Source organism: Mesoplodon mirus (assembly GCF_964341445.2).
Source record: "Mesoplodon mirus genome assembly, chromosome: 12".
NCBI lineage: Eukaryota > Metazoa > Chordata > Mammalia > Artiodactyla > Ziphiidae > Mesoplodon > Mesoplodon mirus.
The window spans coordinates 78,178,045-78,197,157 of NC_138988.1; the positions used below are offsets into that span (position 1 = coordinate 78,178,045).

Sequence of the window (19,113 nt, forward strand, 5' to 3'; positions counted from 1 at the left end):
ATAATGCTGCAGATTGGGTAATACTCCAAGAAATGAACTTGATTAACTTGCATTTTTAATGAGGTTCTTTTTTATGATCATAAAATATATGCCTGCTGATTATAGGAAATTTGAAAAGTCATGAAAATGTAAAGAAGAAGATGTAAATCAACCACAGCCACTGCTCAGAGACAGCTTTGTGGTATAAAAGCAATAGTGTTGTCCTTTGGAATGCCCCATGGGTTTGTGAAGGTGAAGAAAAATGCCAATTTTTACTTCTTTTTACCTGATGCATTATTAGGATTGATTTGCCTCTGAGTATGTAGGCATACTTTTATAATGGCCTATCACTTTAAAAAATGGCCACTTTTATAATGGCCTATCACTTTTAAAGCCTGCATAATATTCTCTCCAGGGAATGTTGCTTTTTTCACCAGTGCCCTATGTTGATGAGAATGCTATTAATAGTTTCTTTTGGAAATCAAACCTAAATTTCTGCAAACCTAACCTAATTTGTGTTTTGGAATCCTATGAATTACAGCTGTTTAAGAATTCTCTAGAAGAAAATTTCTTTCTTCTCTTTAAAGGTGCTGGTCTGAGGTTGGCGACCAACACGTAGGACAGAACCTTTCCATTGGCCAGGGATGCGACTATAAGGCCATCATTGAACATGAGATCCTGCATGCTCTGGGGTTCTACCATGAGCAGTCAAGGACGGACCGGGATGATTATGTGACCATCTGGTGGGATGAAATTCTTCCAGGTGTGTATGAACCCAAGGTACTATTATCTTTATCACTTGCTCAGCCCAACCCTGGGATGACCAAGCCAAACCTATGTATGAATGGGAGCTTCAATTTCTCCAGAAGGAACACAAAATATGACCTCTCCTGTAGGCTGTGCTCATCTGGTCACAACTGATCCCATGTAAGTGTCTCAGGGAAAGGTGAATGGTGGTTAACTAAATGTAGGGTTAACTGATAATCAAAAGCTCTTGCTTTGTTTCAATGTTTTTGTTGAAAATCTATCTAAAATTCTATTCTCCTGTCTGAGTGAGTAAAATGAATTAGGTCTCTGAGGATGGCAGGGTCCTTTTTCTGCATGTGAAATCTTGTGTAGCTCTAGAAAACTACATGAGGTCTAGTTGACTGTATGATAATCCTAAGACATGCTCCAGAATTTTTTTTTGGTGCTTTACCAAATCAACAATAGGTGCTTAAAAACAAAACAACAACTACAGCAAAAAACATAACAAAACCAACTTTTATCTGAATTTGCACTCCCAATTGTGTTAATTCTAGCTAATAGTTTTTCTGATTAATCAAAATGTACAAGTCTTTTCTTTCTCCTTTCTAAGCACCTCTTTCCTTCTGCCCCCAGCTCATAAAGGATAACACAGTAAAGGATAACACAGTTTTATTTCACATATTATTATGCAGTTATTCTAACAATTCTGATGAAAATGTTATAACTCAGTTTCCCAATGGGTGAGGGAGAAAATTCCATGCTGTGTTTCTGAAAACACCTAGTTTTTTTAAAAAGATTCTTTTGATTTTAAAGTCTTTATTGAATTTGTTACAATATTGCCTCTCTTTTATGTTTTGGTTTTTTTTGGCCGTGAGGCATGTGGGGTCTTAGCTCCCTGACCAGGGATCAAACCTGCACCCCCTGCATTGGAAGGTGAAATCTTAACCACAGGACCACCAGGGAAGTCCCAACACCTCATTTTTGATTAGGAATTAGTTCAGGAAGTGGAAAAGCATTATTTTGGGCAGTGATAGCTTAATGAAACTTTAATGTATTGGAAGTGCCTTAACTATGACCACACATGGTTTTCATGAAGCAAATCATTGCCTTGTAATTATGTTTCATTTAGATCCCAATTTAACATATGAGTTCACAGATTGCAGTGCATCTCTAATAATTTTAGGGACTTGGAGGAACTGGCCATACTTTAACATTAAATATCTGTCTCCAAAAGACTTCTGCCAGAACTAGCTCATTTTGGAGTAAGCTGTAACCATGGATCTCACAGGAGGCGGGGGTACAGATGGCTAATCCCATCAAAATCACCTCTGGGGTTTCTAAATCTGTGTCCCTCCCGGCACCTCCTATTCTGATATTTCATGAATGTGGAGTAGTGGTGGGAGGAGGGGAAACTATGTGGTTTGTAAAAGCCTAATCTGTTACCAGGATTGGACCCACACATATACTCCCACTCATCCTACCATTCAACCACTGAGCTAGAGGCCAAGTAATATTCTTCTTTGTCCCCCGGTACAATCTAGAGAAGTTCTAGACAGTATTCACCCAAGTATGAAATAATAGATCAAAGACAGTACATTTGTCTCCCAGGGGTAATTGCCTTATATCTGGGTCTGTGTAGATGCGACAGGAGAATGAAGATCAAAGGACCGAATCTCTGCTTGGGAGGCTCCGGGCACTATTAGACTTTGTCTGAATTTGCTAGAGGCCTGAATTTCTTACTTTCTCTTATATACTTAACTCTGCTGAAAATGACATGAGGAAGCAGAAAACATTCGCATTTTTAAGTCTTGAAGAACACAATGCTAGGTGCTTCTAAGATAGTTTTAGGCCATATGAGGTCTCCTTTCACTTTCATATGAGGTCTCCTGTACACTTACAAGGATAATTTGCAGACATGCTCAGCTTTGGGTTGAGCATGAATGACTCACCATCTTTGCTCATCTCCTGTCTGTGTTTTCATTAGGTGTAATTTCATATATCTAAACTGCTTGCAATCACTGGAGAACTCTTCTCAAATGAGACATCAAATCCAATTTAGATCATAAGCAAGGGCAGTATTATTGTTCAGGGTAATTTATGACTTTATTGCATCTCATCTTCAGTTGATGGCAATCTTATTATTTAATCTAGGAAGATACTCTATTGGCAATATAGTTCTCTCCCCAAATCCATCTCTGTTTCTAAAGTCAGAATTGTGTTTTCTGGATCTGTTTCCTTTTATTAAGCAAAACATTTCTGAGGTCTAGCAGGGGTCTACAAATTACAGTCTGTGGGCCATATCTGTTTGTTTTTGTAAATAAAGTTTTATTGGAACATAGCCATGCCCATTTGTTTACATACTGCCTATGGCTGGTTTTGTGCTATAACAGCAGAGTTGAGTAGTTGTGACAGAGACCATACATCTTGCAAAGCCAAAAGTATTTTCTATCTGACCGTTTACACAAAAGGTTTGCCCATGAGCTCTGGTTTACAAGATCACTTCCTCTTCAAGCTCTCGGCTGTGAGTTCCCTGAAGGACCATGCCTGTCCTAGTCACTGCCAGGGGCTACCACTCACCTAGCACACATCCCAGTAAATAGTAGGCATGACAAAAATGTGTTGAGTTAAATTTTAAAATGTATTAAAAACATTTATTTGGTAAAGCATTCTGATAAGTATCGTTGGATAATAAAGAATAAAACGATCTATTCTAACCTGATGATTTTATTGCAAGTTAAGGAAAACAGCCAGTGAATTGAAAGTGCCTTGCTTAAGATACCACTGAGAGTTACCAGGAGATCCCAGACCCACGCCCAAGTCCTCACACTACCTTGATGCTTTTTATAATTTTGCCCCCTTAACGGCCATCCCTGGACCACGTGCTCTGGAAGGAATGAGTTTCCTCCTTCCCTGTTGGGGTTATTTATTTCTTGCAGTTCTATCCCACCTTTGAAAATGCTTTGATCCCTCTTGGATTTAGTCCCCATAAAACCCCTGTGAGTTCGGAGGATGTAACATCAGTATTGTCGTTTTATAGTTAAAACAAGTTTTTTTTTTTGATGTTCAAAATTTTATTTAATAGTTCTATGGATATTGGAATATAAACTTGAGACTACACATTTATTAGAATACAGTGGAAATTTTTGTTAGCTCATTATGTTTATCTTAGGAGACTGATTTTTTTTACATCTTTATTGGAGTATAATTGCTTTACAACGGTGTGTTGATTTCTGCTTTATAACAAAGTGAATCAGTTATACATACACTTATGTTCCCATATCTCTTCCCTCTTGCGTCTCCCTCCCTCCCACGCTCCCTATCCCACCCCTCTAGGTGGTCACAAAGCACCGAGCTGATCTCCCTGTGCTATGCAGCTGCTTGATCAAAGGGGTTCATGGGCTTTTCCAAAAGCATCTGGGGACCACTGCCAGGCTGTACCACACTTCTCCAGTCCTGAGTGTACCTGAGTTGATGTCTTTGAAAGTTGGTCACATTTTCTTCTAATTATTAAAAACAGTTGGATGGGAAGCTAGAAAGGGAGAAAGAGATGATGAAGGTGGGAAGTTTTGACTGGGAGAGTTATGAGTATTCTCATTCAGTTTTTCTATCACTCCCTAAGAAGGGAATTAAAAACCTGTGAACTTCCCATTATTGCAGCTGAACCAGTAAATTCCTGATGGCTGCTGGATTAAAAGAGTATCTGGGTGGTTTCTCATTTCAGCATTTCACATTGCAGGGCATATTCTCTTACTTATGCTAATCTCATTTAAAATATTTTCATTTTCTATTTTGAAAGGAAAATCAGTTTTCTTCCTATTTTGTTTTTCTCACCATGGGGCAATTTCTAGAACAGGAGAGTGTGAGCCTTGATTGACAGGATGCCACTTTCTCTCCAGGTGCTAAACTTTCCTTCTGCCCTTAGATTTCTTTTTCCTAAATTGTTGGAGAGCTGGCCAGGTACAGCTCTTGGTGGATGAGGTACTTGGCTGTTAGCAAGATGCATCAGCCCTGAATATTTTCCTGAGTTCAAAAATTCCTTTTCCTACCATGAGGAATACCTGTCTCCACTTTGATATCTTCTCTTCTCTTTCTTAAATCCTCATACATACACACACACATTTATTTATTTATTTATATGTATAAAAATGAATCTTTGATTTAAATATACATTTAATAACATGCATTGCATATTTGCATTACATTTGCATTATAATATATGTATATATTATGCACATATTTAATAATATGTATATATTTATTATTAATTATAACATGTATTTTTTTTTCTCTTTGGGAGTATTTACCCATTTATTTAATTACTATGCCAGTTTCAAGCTACCACACAATTTTACTGAACAAGGAGTTAGGGAAAGATTCTCAGAATCAGTTCTCCTGACCTGGGGAAAGGTGGTCCCAGCTCATGACTCTTTCCCACTCAAACCAGCTTCCTGTTACTTTTTAAAAAATTTATTTATTTTTGGCCGTGTTGAGTCTTTGTTGCTGCACACAGGCTTTCTCTATTTAATATCCATTAAAATAATTGTATGTACTATTATATAATATATTAGTACATTACAATGTTATTAGTAAAAATTAATATATATTAATTTTATATGCATTGTGCAAATTATAAAATATGTTAAATATGTATATATATTTAAATCAAAGATGAATTATTCTGCCCCCCTCCCTTATTTTGGTCTCTGCTTGAGTATCTAGTCAAAGAGGGTAGGATGGGGAAATGACATGACTGATCAGGACCTGTGGATTCCCTCCCTGACAGGTTATCAGCACAACTTTAACACCTATGATGACAACTTCATCACAGACCTCAACACACCCTATGATTATGAGTCTTTGATGCACTACGAGCCTTTCTCATTTAACAAGAATGCTAGTGTCCCCACCATCACAGCCAAGATCCCTGAGTTTAACTCCATCATTGGGCAGCGCCTGGATTTCAGTGCTATCGATTTGGAGAGGCTGAACCGAATGTACAACTGCAGTGAGTACCTCTGGGTCTGAGGACTGGGTAAACACCCTGACCTTACGGGTTTCCTGTACATTTTCCTTTGTGTTAATTTGTTAATTTTGTTAATTTGTCCATTTCATTAAGGACATTAGTTTCCCTATCCTTAGAAAAAATTGTAACACCTACCTCACAAGATGGTCATGAAAATCAATTATGTGTTTGTGTTCTGTAAAGTGAAAATATTGGGCCAATGTAAGGAGCTGGAATTGTCCAACTTCTTCAGCTTCCCTTTGAAGAGTGCCTCCTTATGTAAAGCCCAAGATAGTTATAGGCTTGAAAGTATTTTGTATCTTAAATTCTTTGTCCAGGTTAGTGGTTCCTGGAGTCCTCTAATGCTCAGAGATGGGATGTTTTCTAAAATGGCCCCACTGGTCTTCAAAGACACATTCTTTAATCCTGTTCAATATGTATGTAGAGAAGATCTACTAAGAACAAAGCCTAGCATAATAGGTACCTCATTCTTGATCTAAAGGAGTCGACGGTTGGCATTTACAGAAAAGCATGATGGTAAGCCTTTTTATAGTCTGACTCTGTGAAGTGTGTAGGGCTGCATCTGTGTTGGCAGGTTCTGCTCTCTAATGCATGACGGTAGGACTTACAATTGAGAAAAATCAAGACAACGAAAGGCTCATAATCTTGCTAAAACAATGACATCTTAGTAGACTAAGTCATTAGGTATTTGACATGAGAGGCCTTAAATTTTTAACCAGGTGACAAAAATATCATTTGCAGCCACAACTCACACCTTTTTGGACCACTGTGATTTTGAGAAGGCAAACATCTGTGGGATGATTCAGAGTACCAGAGATGATGCTGACTGGGTCCATGAGGACAGCATTCCACCTGGACAAGTGGATCACACCTTGGAGGGAAAATGCACAGGTCAGTGAAGGCAGCAGGGAAGTACATTAAGGAGGTTCTCCAGGTTCAAAGGGAAATGGCAGCCGGCATGTTTGGCCTCAGCTGGAATGCTAGTTATAAAACCTGGAACTCTGAATGAGGACAAAAACCATTTCTCATATATTTATTTCATTTTATTATTATTATTTTTTTTTTGGTACGCGGGCCTCTCACTGTTGTGGCCTCTCCTGTTGCGGAGCACAGACTCCAGACACGCAGGCTTAGCGGCCATGGCTCACGGGCCCAGCCGCTCCACGGCATGTAGGATCTTCCCGGACCGGGGCACGAACCCGTGTCCCCTGCATCGACAGGTGGACTCTCAACCCCTGCGCCACCAGGGAAGCCCAACATATCTTTATTATTAACGCAATAAAAAGCATCCACATTTGGGCATGCAAAAGAAAGTTTCATTTAAGCGATGACAAATCTGATACAGACATAATGGTTGATATGACTTTGTACTTGTTGGTTATCTAGTTTATAAAGAGTGTGTGTAACACAGGAAACTGTACTCAATATTTTTTAATAACCTATAAGGGAAAAGAGTCTGAAAAGGAATATCTATATCTATCTATCTATCTATCTATCTACCTGTCTGAATCTCTGTGCTGTATACCTAAAACTAACAACGACACTGTAAATCAACTATACTTCAATAAAATTTTTTTTTAATTTTAAAAAATATATGACTTTGTGGGACTTCCCTGGTGGTGCAGTGGTTAGGAATCAGTCTGCCAATGCAGGGGACACGGGTTCGATCCCTGGTCTGGGGAAATTTCACATGCCATGGAGCAACTAAGCCCGTGTGCCACAACTACTGAGCCTGCGCTCTAGAGCCCACGAGCCACAACTACTGAAGTCCGCATGCATAGAGCCCTTGCTCTTCAACAAGAGGGGCCACTGCAATGAGAAGCCTGCACACTGTAACAAAGAATAATCCCCACTCGCCACAACTAGAGAAAGTCTGCGGGCATCAACGCAGACCCAGTGCAGCCAAATATATATATATATGACTTTGTAAATTAGGGCAATGTCTCTAACAGCAGTGTCCTCCGGTGGAACTACAGTGTGCACCACATACGTAATGTAAAAATTTCTAACAGTCACATAAAAAAGAAACAAGAGAGGGCTTCCCTGGTGGCGCAGTGGTTGAGAGTCCACCTGCCGATGCAGGGGACATGGGTTCGTGCCCCAGTCCGGGAAGATCCCACATGCCATGGAGCGGCTGGGCCCGTGAGCCATGGCTACTGAGCCTGCGCGTCCGGAGCCTGTGCTCCGCAAAGCAGAGGCCACAACGGTGAGAGGCCCGCGTACCGCAAAAAAAAAAAAAAAAAAGAAACAAGGGAAATTCTCTTTAGTAATATACTTAACCCAATATATCCAAAATCTTAACATTTCAATGTGCAATCAATATAAAAACTATTAATGAGATACTTCGCACTTTTTTACAGTCGGTATTTGAAATCTGGTGTATATTTTATCCTTACAGCAAATCTCACTTTGGACTGGCCACAGTTCAAGTGCTCAATCACCATATATGTTTGGTAGCTGCCATATTGGATAACAGCTTCAGATAGTTCCTGTACATGGTTTGTGCAGTGAAAAAGCCATAAAGTCAGGAGAGACCCGGGTTTAAAATCTGGCTCCATCACTTGCTAATTGTGACTCCAGGAAATTGTTTTTGTTGTTGCTGCTGTTTAAGTCTTTTGGCTTTTTGTAAGCCTCTCTGACCATCAAGCTATTGATCCTTCACAGCGAGCTTGGAAAGAGATAATGCATATAGAATCTTCAAAGGCAGACCAGCAGCCTTACTCCCTACTTATTTCCCCCATCATCCCTTTCTCTCCAGAGGTTGTATTTATTTTTCAATTCCTATCTTAACACCCTTTTATTATGTGCTTGTCATTGAAATTGTACCAACCCTATTTGGAAGCAGGTGGGGTTATAGATTATAATAGCCTTTTAAAGATTGAACTATCATCAAGTCCCTTAGTCTCTGCCTGTGGGAGAGTTGGTAGGAGTTCCTTCACAGAAGAGACCCAGCTTATCACCCAGATGCCAGGCCACCAGGGAGAATGTCAGAGGTTGTCAACAATTGCCACTCTTTCTCACGCCTTGGCAAAGAGCGAAAGTCTCTGTTACACATCAGATTATTAAACATATAATCTCCAGTGTCCAAAGGGTGATCTATGCCTGAAGCTCTCTTTAAATTTCCATCATAGCCTCTAATCTAATCTCTCCTGTGGGTTTGCTGCTAGGCTAATGTGCAAGTTCCAGCTAAACAGAAAGGTGATCTCTGTGTGAGAGGAATCTGCTGAAAGAATATTCTAGCATTTTAGTAGGAAAGGAAAGGACCACAGCCCAGAGAGGTAACTAGAAATGCTTTCTCAGGTTAACTTGACCAGCCATTATGCTTCTTCCACAGGAGGCACATAATGGGACGGGGTTTCCTCTGCTAGAGAGCACTGCCTTATTCAGGTAGGTGCATAGACTCAAAGAGCTCGAAGGTTAGAAGCCACTTCCCACTTGAATCCCAGAGAGATGAATGAATACCCAGTTAGTGGCAGCTCTAGGGCAAGAATTCAGGTCTCCTGACTCCTCAGCTTGAGTTATTGGACTTGCACTTCATACTTCTGACCTCAACTGGTGGAATTCCTGAGCAAAAATAACCAGGAGAGCTGCTTAGCCCTGTGAGCTCTTGTTTACCTTAACCGAAGCCCTCAGCAATTCACGACACAAAAGTCTAAGGCTAGTAAGATAAAGTATTGAGAAGAACATACCGGCAAATATAATTTATCCTGATGATATATTAAAGACATATGGTATTTTTCAGCTTTGTGGAAAGCTTATTTAAACATCCTTCCTCATGCCCCATATGTGAGGCAGGATGAGGCAAGGACTCATATTGTCAAAGGACCTGGAACTGTAGATGCTCACTTCATTTTTACTTGATGAAATGTTTTGAGTGGAGCATTTGGTAAGAGGTTGAGTATTGGAGTAAGTTTAGATTACTTCTTTATATGCAAGAATTGTTCATTGCCCTTGCCTTTGAAAAAGTGTGCTGGCTTTCCAAGTGATGTATTTGTTTAGCCACCTGCTCTTGTTTTGGGGGAGAGAATTTTGAGATACATGAGTTGGGCAAACCCAGCTTCGGGCATAAATGTAGACCCTTTATCCCCTCTTTCTTAGTGTTCTTCCAAGGCTTTCTTTACATCCAAGAGAAATCCTCAGTTGGTCCCTAATATGCCTTGAATGCCCCTTCTTAGAACACAGTAAAGGTGATTCTTTACCACTGATAGTACACCCAGTTATTAGGCTACAAAAGGGTGAAACTGAACCCTTCTCATTGTGAATATTTAAAATCCAATTCCTAAAACTTTGAATCCCACAGTTTCTTATACAGCTAGGAGGCCAGCTCTTTTCCTTGGAATGAATCTCTAAACAACAAAGTTAATGTAGAAAATGGAATTCGTCTCACAGACATTAGATTCCATCCACTTTGCTTAAAGCCTGTATTTCCTTAAGTCAGAGGTATACATTTCACAACCTTGGGAACAAAGGCAATCAAAAGAGGCAGTGGAGAGCTGTGACTTTGACCAGCATTTCTGTCCGTGGAGACAGACAGAATATTTACTGACAAACAACCTTTTTATTTTCCCCAGAAGAGTTCTAGCCTTTGTTGCCTGGAGGATGGCTGTTGCTCACTGTTTCACTTTGCCTGGGCTGAGGGCACCCTGGGGTATTTGTGGCCAGAGGTGGGAATTTAAGTTCCTCTCTCCGTAGGTGCCGGCTACTCCATGTACTTCAGTACCAGCTTGGGGATAGCAGAGGAGGCAGCCCTGTTGGAGTCTCGGATTCTTTACCCAAAGAGGAAGCAGCAATGCCTGCAGTTTTTCTATAAAATGACAGGAAGCCCTTCAGACAGACTCGTCGTCTGGGTCAGGAGGGATGACAGTACGGGCACCGTTCGCAAGCTGGTCAAGGTGAAGACCTTTCAAGGTACTTAAAGGCATCCTGCGAGGACTGATTGGGCTTCATATTTGGGATTGTGCTGTTTCTCCTCCTTCCCCTCCCTCTCCCTTTTCGCCGTCCTCCCCCTCATCATTCCTCCCCCTCCTCCTCCTCTGTCTCCTCTTCCTTCCTTTCCTCCACCTCCCTTCTGCCTCTTTGAAATGCATAACGCCTGGCATGTTTTAACCACTCAATGGATGTTTAACCATTCAGAAATTGCGGGCTCAGGTGAGGCTGAAATATACGATTGAAAGAGGCCAATCAGGGAAAGAAAAAAGAAGGCCAATCAGAATATAAAACTCTAGTTCTCACCAGAGCTTTGGAGAAAGCCAGAATAGAGAAAATTGGTGATTCAAAGGTGGAGATTGGAAGGGAAAAGGGAAGCAGGGATTGATGCTGCTGGAGAGAAGTGGTTAAATAGTGGACCACAAGTGTTTCTGCATCTGTTTCAGCAAACTGAATGATGCCATTATTTAATACACTGAGGTAACTTGAAACCTACTTGTGAAGTTGGTGGCAAGCAAGTGACTTGTATACATTAACTTCACTAAAGTCACTTATATATTCCTTAGTGATACTTTACGTATTTCTATAAGAAGATCATGAAAACCTTAAAATGCTAAGGTAGTTAGTTGGTTGTGAGAGTAATCTGACTGAAAATCAAGATCCAGGGTTATAAAAGCTAAGCGCTTACATTCTTTTATTGTGGTGGTAGTTCATTCATAAACAGAAAAGGAGAGATATTTTTCCAGTTTTCCATTCAACAAAGAATTTCTCAATTAAAATGAGATAAAGGAAGCATTCTTTGTGTACTTCTAGAAGAAGCTGCTGCTCTTGAAGGGTGAAGACTTCCTTAGTAAAGCCTACTCAGAAGGACGGGAGCCCAAATTGTCTCTACCCCGGTCACTCTGTGGGTAGAAAATGCTACAAATAATGGTTTTGAGGGGTTCACTTTTCTGGCTGAAATTTACAGAGCATCTTTTTCAAATAGAGGGATGACAACTAGGTGCCCTTTAAGAGTTGAGAATTTGCTGTGTTACCAAGGACTGTAAATATGGACATATGAAATTGCCATCGTTTGACTTTTGACTTATCAAAGGTCTGTTTTATATGGTTCAGCCCAATACTTGTGCATTCAGTGCTAACATTAAGGGGGTGGGGTGCATTTATACCAACAAACCCAGGGGAAAGCCCAGAACCTGCAGAATGGAATAATAATGGAAAACAAATTTGTGATTAAGACTTTTATGATAAATCAGAGTGTGTCTTTTTTTATTTTTCTTTTTTAGCTATTTTCCCATACTAGATATGTGACTTTGGAAAAGTTCCTTAACAAGTTTATAGCAGTTCTCTCCTGTGTTTGTTGTGAAGATTACATGAGATCGTTCATGCAAAGCACCTGCCACAGTACGAGGCTCCAAGTAAGTGCTCCAAAAATGTTGGTCACATTTGTCACCAATTTTATTCTCTGTCCTCAGGAGATTCTGACCAAAATTGGAAAATTGCCCATGTTACACTAAGAGAGGAAAAGAAGTTTCGCTACCTTTTCGAGGGCACAAAGGGTGACCCCCAGAACTCGAGTGGGGGAATTTACCTGGATGACATCACTTTGACAGAAACCCCATGCCCCGCAGGGGTTTGGACGGTCCGGAATTTCTCTCAAGTCCTGCAGAACACGGTTAAAGGGGACAAACTTCAGAGCCCTCGATTCTACAGTTCAGAGGGCTACGGTTTGGGGTTGACCTTGTACCCTCATGGCAGAACGAGCTCCAGGAGCTCTGAGTACTTGGGACTTGCCTTTCATCTGTGTAGTGGAGAGAATGATGCTGTCCTGGAGTGGCCAGTGGAGAACAGACAGGTGATAATGACAATACTTGACCAGGAACCCGATGTCAGGAAGAGAATGTCCTCCAGCATGGTGTTCACTACCTCCAAGTCCCAGACATATACAGGTAGGTGGTGAGAAGACCTGCCCCTCCACCTGGAAGGGCCAATAGACACAGTTCTCATCTGTATAGGAGAGATTAACTTTCTCCTCACATTTCCTCCTTGGGCACATCTACAGCAATGTTGGAGCATTAAGTTAAAATGTCCTTGTTTCTTTTTTCTTTCATTGAAGTGTAGTTGATTTACAATGTTGTGTTAATTTCTGCTGTACAGCAAAGTGATTCAGATATACATATATATTCTTTTTCATATTCTTTTCCATTATGGTTTATTACAGTGATTGAATACAGTTTCTTGTGCCATTCAGTAGGACTTTGTTGTTTATCTATTTTATATACAGTAGTTTGTATCTGCTGATCCCAAACTCTTAATTTATCCCTCCCAACCCCTTTCCGCTTTGGTAACCAGAAGTTTGTTTTCTATGTAAGTGAAAATTTTCAGTGTCATCTTATCTCTTTCTCTTTCTTGAATTCATCCATCAAGCATCTAAGTAAGAGCTTGCAAGGTGCCAAGCTCTGTGCCAGTTCCTTAGGGTACAAGCAAACCAGCCAGTCCCTGCCTCACTGAGCTCAGTCCGAGAAGACAGATCCAGGTAATCATTTATCAAATACTCAGAATTTGCGAGGCTCTGTGCAAAACTAACGCACTGAGTCCTAAAATATTACTCATTGTCAGTAGGTCCATGAAACAAACTTGCATGAATAAAGGAATGGGCAAACTATTTTTTTTTTCAAAAGAAGAGACTTAAGCCTTAAAAGGAAGAAGCTATAACTCTCTCTTCCCCTTCATTGAGAAGTCACTCAGTAGTGGACAATGACCCTTCACAGGGGTGGTTCTCTGCTCCACCCCCCTCCCAATTCTCAGGGTTTTTGGGGGTTTTTTTGGGGGGGTTATTATTCAAACAGAAAGTCACAAAAATTATAATCATCCTCATCAGTTCACTCAGTCCCATGTAATTAATTTTTTTATCTTGATCTTTTGTTAACACTTTTATGAATTCATCAGTTTTCCATTAGAGTTCTGAAAACGCTTATTCATTCAGTTCAGCAGTATAGTCAGTTACCAGAAACCTGTACTCGTCAGAGTCTTTTCCATGAATTCCTTGAAGATGAAAACCTTTTATAGGAACATTTTAGCAAAAGCATCAGAGTACACCCAGAACTGTCTGTAAATGACAAAAGACTTAAAAATGACCACGGTTAAAATTTGATGAAAGTTCATAATAATGCAATTGACAAGGAAATTTAGTTATTTCTGAGATATACATTTTAAAGTAATAACTAGAATTATGACTTATTACACCAGAACATGTAAGATTTTTAGAAATTTCATGTAATGTCTGAAACATTTATATTAATATATTTCCATACAAATAACCCAAAGAGAGTTTAGTATTAGTTGTGTTTTTGGTTTGTTTGTTTGTTTTTTTATACTGCAGGTTCTTATTAGTCATCAATTTTATACACATCAGTGTATACATGTCAATCCCAATTGCCCAATTCAGCACACCACCATCCCCACCCCCACCCCCGTGGTTTTCCCCCATTGGTGTCCGTATGTTTGTTCTCTACATCTGTGTCTCAACTTCTGCCCTGCAAACCGGTTCATCTGTACCGTTTTTCTAGGTTCCACATACATGCGTTAATATACGATACTTGTTTTTCTCTTTCTGACTTACTTCACTGTTTATGACAGTCTCTAGATCCATCCACGTCTCAACAAATGACCCAATTTCGTTCCTTTTTATGGCTGAGTAATATTCCACTGTATATATGTACCACATCTTCTTTATCCATTCATCTGTCAATGGGCATTTAGATTGCTTCCATGACCTGACTAAATAGTGTAAATAGTGCTGCACTTAACATTGGGGTGCATGCGTCTTTTTGAATTATGGTTTTCTCAGGGTATATGCCCAGCAGTGGGATTGCTGGATCATATGGTAATTCTATTTTTAGTTTTTTAAGGAACCTCCATACTGTTCTCCATAGTGGCTGTATCAATTTACATTCCCACCAACAGTGCAAGAGGGTTCCCTTTTCTCCACATCCTCTCCAGCATAATTCTCCTGGAAAGAGTAAATAACCTGATTTTTTTCCAACACATTTTTTCTGATTAACAAAGCTCTTATGGGTAAACAACAAGGTCCTACTGTACAGCACAGAGAACTATACTCAATATCCTATGATAAACCATAATGGAAAAGAATAGTAAAAAAAATGTATTTATTCATATAACTGAATCACTTTGCCGTACAGCAGAAATTAACACATTGTAAATCAACTATACTTCAATAAAAAAAAAGCTCTCTGTACTCCTTAAAGACAAATGGAAAGTGAAAAATAAAGCGATAATGTGATTTTCTGTAATCTGTAACTTTGCAGCAATAAAAGGCTCCGTCATCTGGGACAGGCCGTCTGTCATGGGGTCCTATGACAAGAGCTGTTCCTGTTTTAGAAGCATCGACTGGGGCTGGGGTGCTATCATCTCCCACCAAATGCTGAAAAGGAAGAGTTTCCTTAAAAATGACGACCTTATAATGTTTGTGGACTTTGAAGGTATTTTGCTGGTTTTCCTGAATAAATAATCCTATGTTCTGGGTGTTCTATTGACTTTACATGGATATTTTAAAGCATCTCATGGAAGGTGGGGATCTTTTGGGGTGACTAGGTTAAAAAAAAAAAAAGATGTGCTCTAAGAGAACCACATTGTACTCTTTTATTCAAGGACTCCCATCTCGATTTTAATTGTCCTGGGGAGAAACTAAAACTTTAGTGTCACCTTTTTGTATAACTTATCAAATGTGACAGTTGGCTGACTTCAATTTAGTTTCAATCAGTCTATCCATACTCACTTTATGCTTCTCTTCTCAAGTTAAATAAATAAAATCGTGATTGGACTACTTTAAACATAAACATAGCAAAAAAAGAATGAAATCTTGCCATGTGCAACAACATGGATGGACCTGAGGGGCATTGTGCTTCATGAAATAAGTCAGATAGATAAAGGCAAATATTGTATGTTTTTGCTTACATGTGGAATCTGAAAAACAAAGCAAATGAACAAATATAACAGAACAGACTCACGGATACAGAGAACAAACCAGAGGGGAAAGGGGTAGGGGTAGGGGTAGGGACAAAATAGGGGCAGGGGATTAAGAGGTACAAACTACTATGTATGAAATAAGTTACAAAGATGTAATGTAGAGCACAGTGAATATAGTCAATATTTTATAATAACTTTGTATGAAGTGTAATCTATAAAAATGTCAAATTACTATTTATACACCTTAAAACTAATATAATATTTTAAGTCAACTATACTTCAATAAAAAATAATCAATCTATAAAATAGTTGGCATTATGAAAATCCGCTGGATTCAAAGCCACTTTTCTACGTCACTAAAGGTGAAGACCAAGAAGGGTACAGGCAGCCCAGGGAGCTTTCTCCAGGAGTGGAAGTGAATTGTTGTCAGATTTAATCATATATCTTCCTCACCACCCTTTGTCTCTTTCCTCGAGATATCACCCACCTTAACCACACTGAAGTTCACATTAAAGACAGCAGGCTGATCCCCCAAAGCCTCGTTTTCCAAGGCCAGGAGCAGCCGGCTTCAGAAGAAGGTTCGGGAAAGGCCTCCTTAGAGAAAGCCCTACTGGGCAGCCTGGACCAGGAGCAGCACAGCCGACAGAAGAGGTCGGTGGACAACACGGGCCCCATGGAGGACCACAACTGGCCACAATACTTCAGAGACCCATGTGACCCGAACCCTTGTCAAAACGAAGGCATCTGTGTGAACGTGAAGGGGATGGCGAGCTGCAGGTAGGCTCTGTGGCCTGGGGCGGCAGGTGTGGGTCGGCAGAGGGGAGCCCTATGTCTGCTTACTCTGCTAAAAGGCACAGTTTTCAGGTCAGGGCATCCACGCCATCAGATGGTCAACCGTGTCGGTCCTTGACTCCAAAAAGCCGTGCCTGGAATCAGAGGGCAGAGCAGGGGTCCTGCCAGAGCAGAAGAGTCCCAAAGCCCCTGTCTCTTCACATGTATCCCTTAGCTACCTCTGGGACATTGTCAACATCATCTTGAATGTTGTTGGAATTTTGAACTCCACTGCAGGGCTCAAAAATGACCCAGAGCTTTTTTTTTTTTAATATTTATTCATTTATATATTTATTTGGGTCTTAGTTGTGGAAGGTGGGCTCCTTAGTTGAAGCTTGTAGGCTCCTTAGTTATGGCATAAGAACTCCTAGTGGCATGCATGTGGGCCCAAACCTGGGCCCCCTGCAATGGGAGCGCGGAGTCTTATCCACTGCACCACCAGGGAAGTCCCGACCCAGAGCTTTTAGCATCAAGGCTCCACCACAGGGACTCAGGACAAAGCTTAAACCTTTCCTGACTCCAAGTGTTATTATTGTTATTAATTATTATTTCTATTGTCCATTAGTTCAATTGTACTATTATCATATTTATGTTTTCAATAATAATAAGAAGAATATCTGATATTTGGGGGCTGCTTGCTATGTGTCATGTGCTCCCCCGAGCAGTTTGCATTCATGATCTAAATTATTCCTCACAGCCACCCTGTGACATAAAGGCCCTTCTTATCCCCATTTAGGGCATAAGAAATTTGAAGCTTACAGAAGTAAGTAATTTGTCTGAAATTACCCAGATGGTAAATTCTGGAGCTTAGACTTGCAATCCAGGTCTGTCTGTCTGCACAGTTTGCTATATTTAATAGTTCTTTTTATAATGTTTGTTATTTGCATAAAATATTTCATAAAAGGGTGTATGTGATGACAGAAGCATCAGTTTCATTTGATAAAATAGTAGCAGATGTGGGAGCCGGTCTGCTTGGCTCAAAACACCTACATTTCTTCTCAGCTGTTTTTGATCTCCGCTTTGCTCTTTCTTTCTTTTTTTTTTTTTTTTTTTTTTTATTTGCGTTACGCGGGCCTCTCACTGTTGTGGCCTCTCCCGTTGCGGAACACAGGCTCCGGACGCGCAGGCTCAGCAGCCATGGCTCACGGGCCCCGCTGCTCCACGGCATGTGGGATCCTCCCAGACCGGGGCACGAACGCGTGTCCCCTGCATCGGCAGGCAGACTCTCAACCACTGTGCCACCAGGGAAGTCCCTGTTCTTTCTTTTTTAAACTTTTATTTTGAAATAATTTTAGATTTACAGATACATTTCAAAAATGCAGCAGAGTTCCCCATACCCTAAAGTCAACATCTTACATAACCATCGTACATTAGCAAAGGCAAGAAATGAGCATTAACAAAGGTAAATACTATTAAAAACAGTATTAACTAAACGACACACCTTATCCAGATTTCCCCAGTTTTTCCACCAATACACTTTTTCTGTTCCAGGATCCAATTCAGGACCCCTTGTTCCATTTAGTTTTCATGTCTCCTTAGCTCCTTCAATCCTGAGCGGGTCCTTGGTCTTGTCTTTCATCACCTTGATACTTTTGAAGAGCGTTGATCAGTTATTTTACAAATTGTTCCTCAATTTGAGTTTATCTGATGTCTTCTTATGATTATATTGAGGTTGTACATTTTGGGTAAGAACCAAGACGTGATATGACCTTCTCAGTGTGTCCTGTGAGGGGTACCAGATGTCAATATGTGTTATTACCGGTGATGTTAACCTTGACATCTGGACAAGAGGGTGTCTGCCAGCCCTGTCTCCTGAGAAGTTACCGTTCCTCACTCTTTAATTAACACATGTCTTGGGAGAGACACTCAGAGACCATGCAGACATCTTGCCTTTCCTCAAACCCTCACCCACTAATTTCAGCATCCGTTGGTGGAGTTTGCTGAACCATCACTACTGTGTGTCAGGAAACACATTCTTTAAGTGTCTCAAACCTTCCTCCTGAACTTTGCATGTGGTAGCCAAGAGGACAGGGTCTGGAGACAGACCTTCAGAGATTAGACTTCAAGAGTGAGACACTTACTAACTGCGTGGCCTTGAGCAAGTTATCTAACTTTTCTGAAAGATAAGGATGATGAGAATGGCCTGGTAATAACCACCACCTCAAAGGTTGTTCCAGGATTAAATTAATTGACTTCCATAAAGCACTTTGAATGAGGCCAGGTGCGTGTAACTGCTGAGTGTCCTCTGCCATTGTTGCTGTGTTGGTCTTGTTGTCAGGAAGCCCTTGGGGCTCAGGTGGTTCCCACACGCCCCTGTGTCCTGTCTCCCCAGGTGCGTCTCTGGTCACGCCTTCTTCTACACTGGGGAGCGATGTCAGGCCATGCAGGTGCACGGCAGCCTCCTGGGCCTGATGATCGGAGGCACAGCCAGCATGGTTTTCTTGACCTTCACCATCATCTCCATCCTTCGCCAAAGGCCAGGTAGTGATGCCCACTGACATCAACTAGACTGCAGAAGTACCTCCTGCCCTTGGGCCCTCCCTTTCCTTCCAGTGCTCATTGCAGTTTGGGACAGCTTCTATCGACCTTGCTTTGCCTCCAGCCTCTTGTGTGACCCTTCT

At 40.7% G+C, this 19,113-nt stretch overlaps 1 protein-coding gene across 1 annotated transcript in view; it reads left to right on the plus strand.

Moving 5' to 3' along the window:
• MEP1A (meprin A subunit alpha) overlaps positions 1 to 19,113 on the plus strand; it is a gene marked incomplete at its 5' end in the record, with an annotated part of 31,986 nt that overhangs the window by 12,188 nt on the left and 685 nt on the right. The window contains 8 exons of the mRNA XM_082637765.1: positions 567 to 742; positions 5,510 to 5,731; positions 6,491 to 6,640; positions 10,442 to 10,657; positions 12,148 to 12,621; positions 15,001 to 15,174; positions 16,138 to 16,438; positions 18,825 to 18,973. Coding sequence (XP_082493891.1) covers positions 567 to 742; positions 5,510 to 5,731; positions 6,491 to 6,640; positions 10,442 to 10,657; positions 12,148 to 12,621; positions 15,001 to 15,174; positions 16,138 to 16,438; positions 18,825 to 18,973 — 1,862 coding nt within the window. The remainder of the gene's footprint in view (positions 1 to 566; positions 743 to 5,509; positions 5,732 to 6,490; positions 6,641 to 10,441; positions 10,658 to 12,147; positions 12,622 to 15,000; positions 15,175 to 16,137; positions 16,439 to 18,824; positions 18,974 to 19,113) is intronic.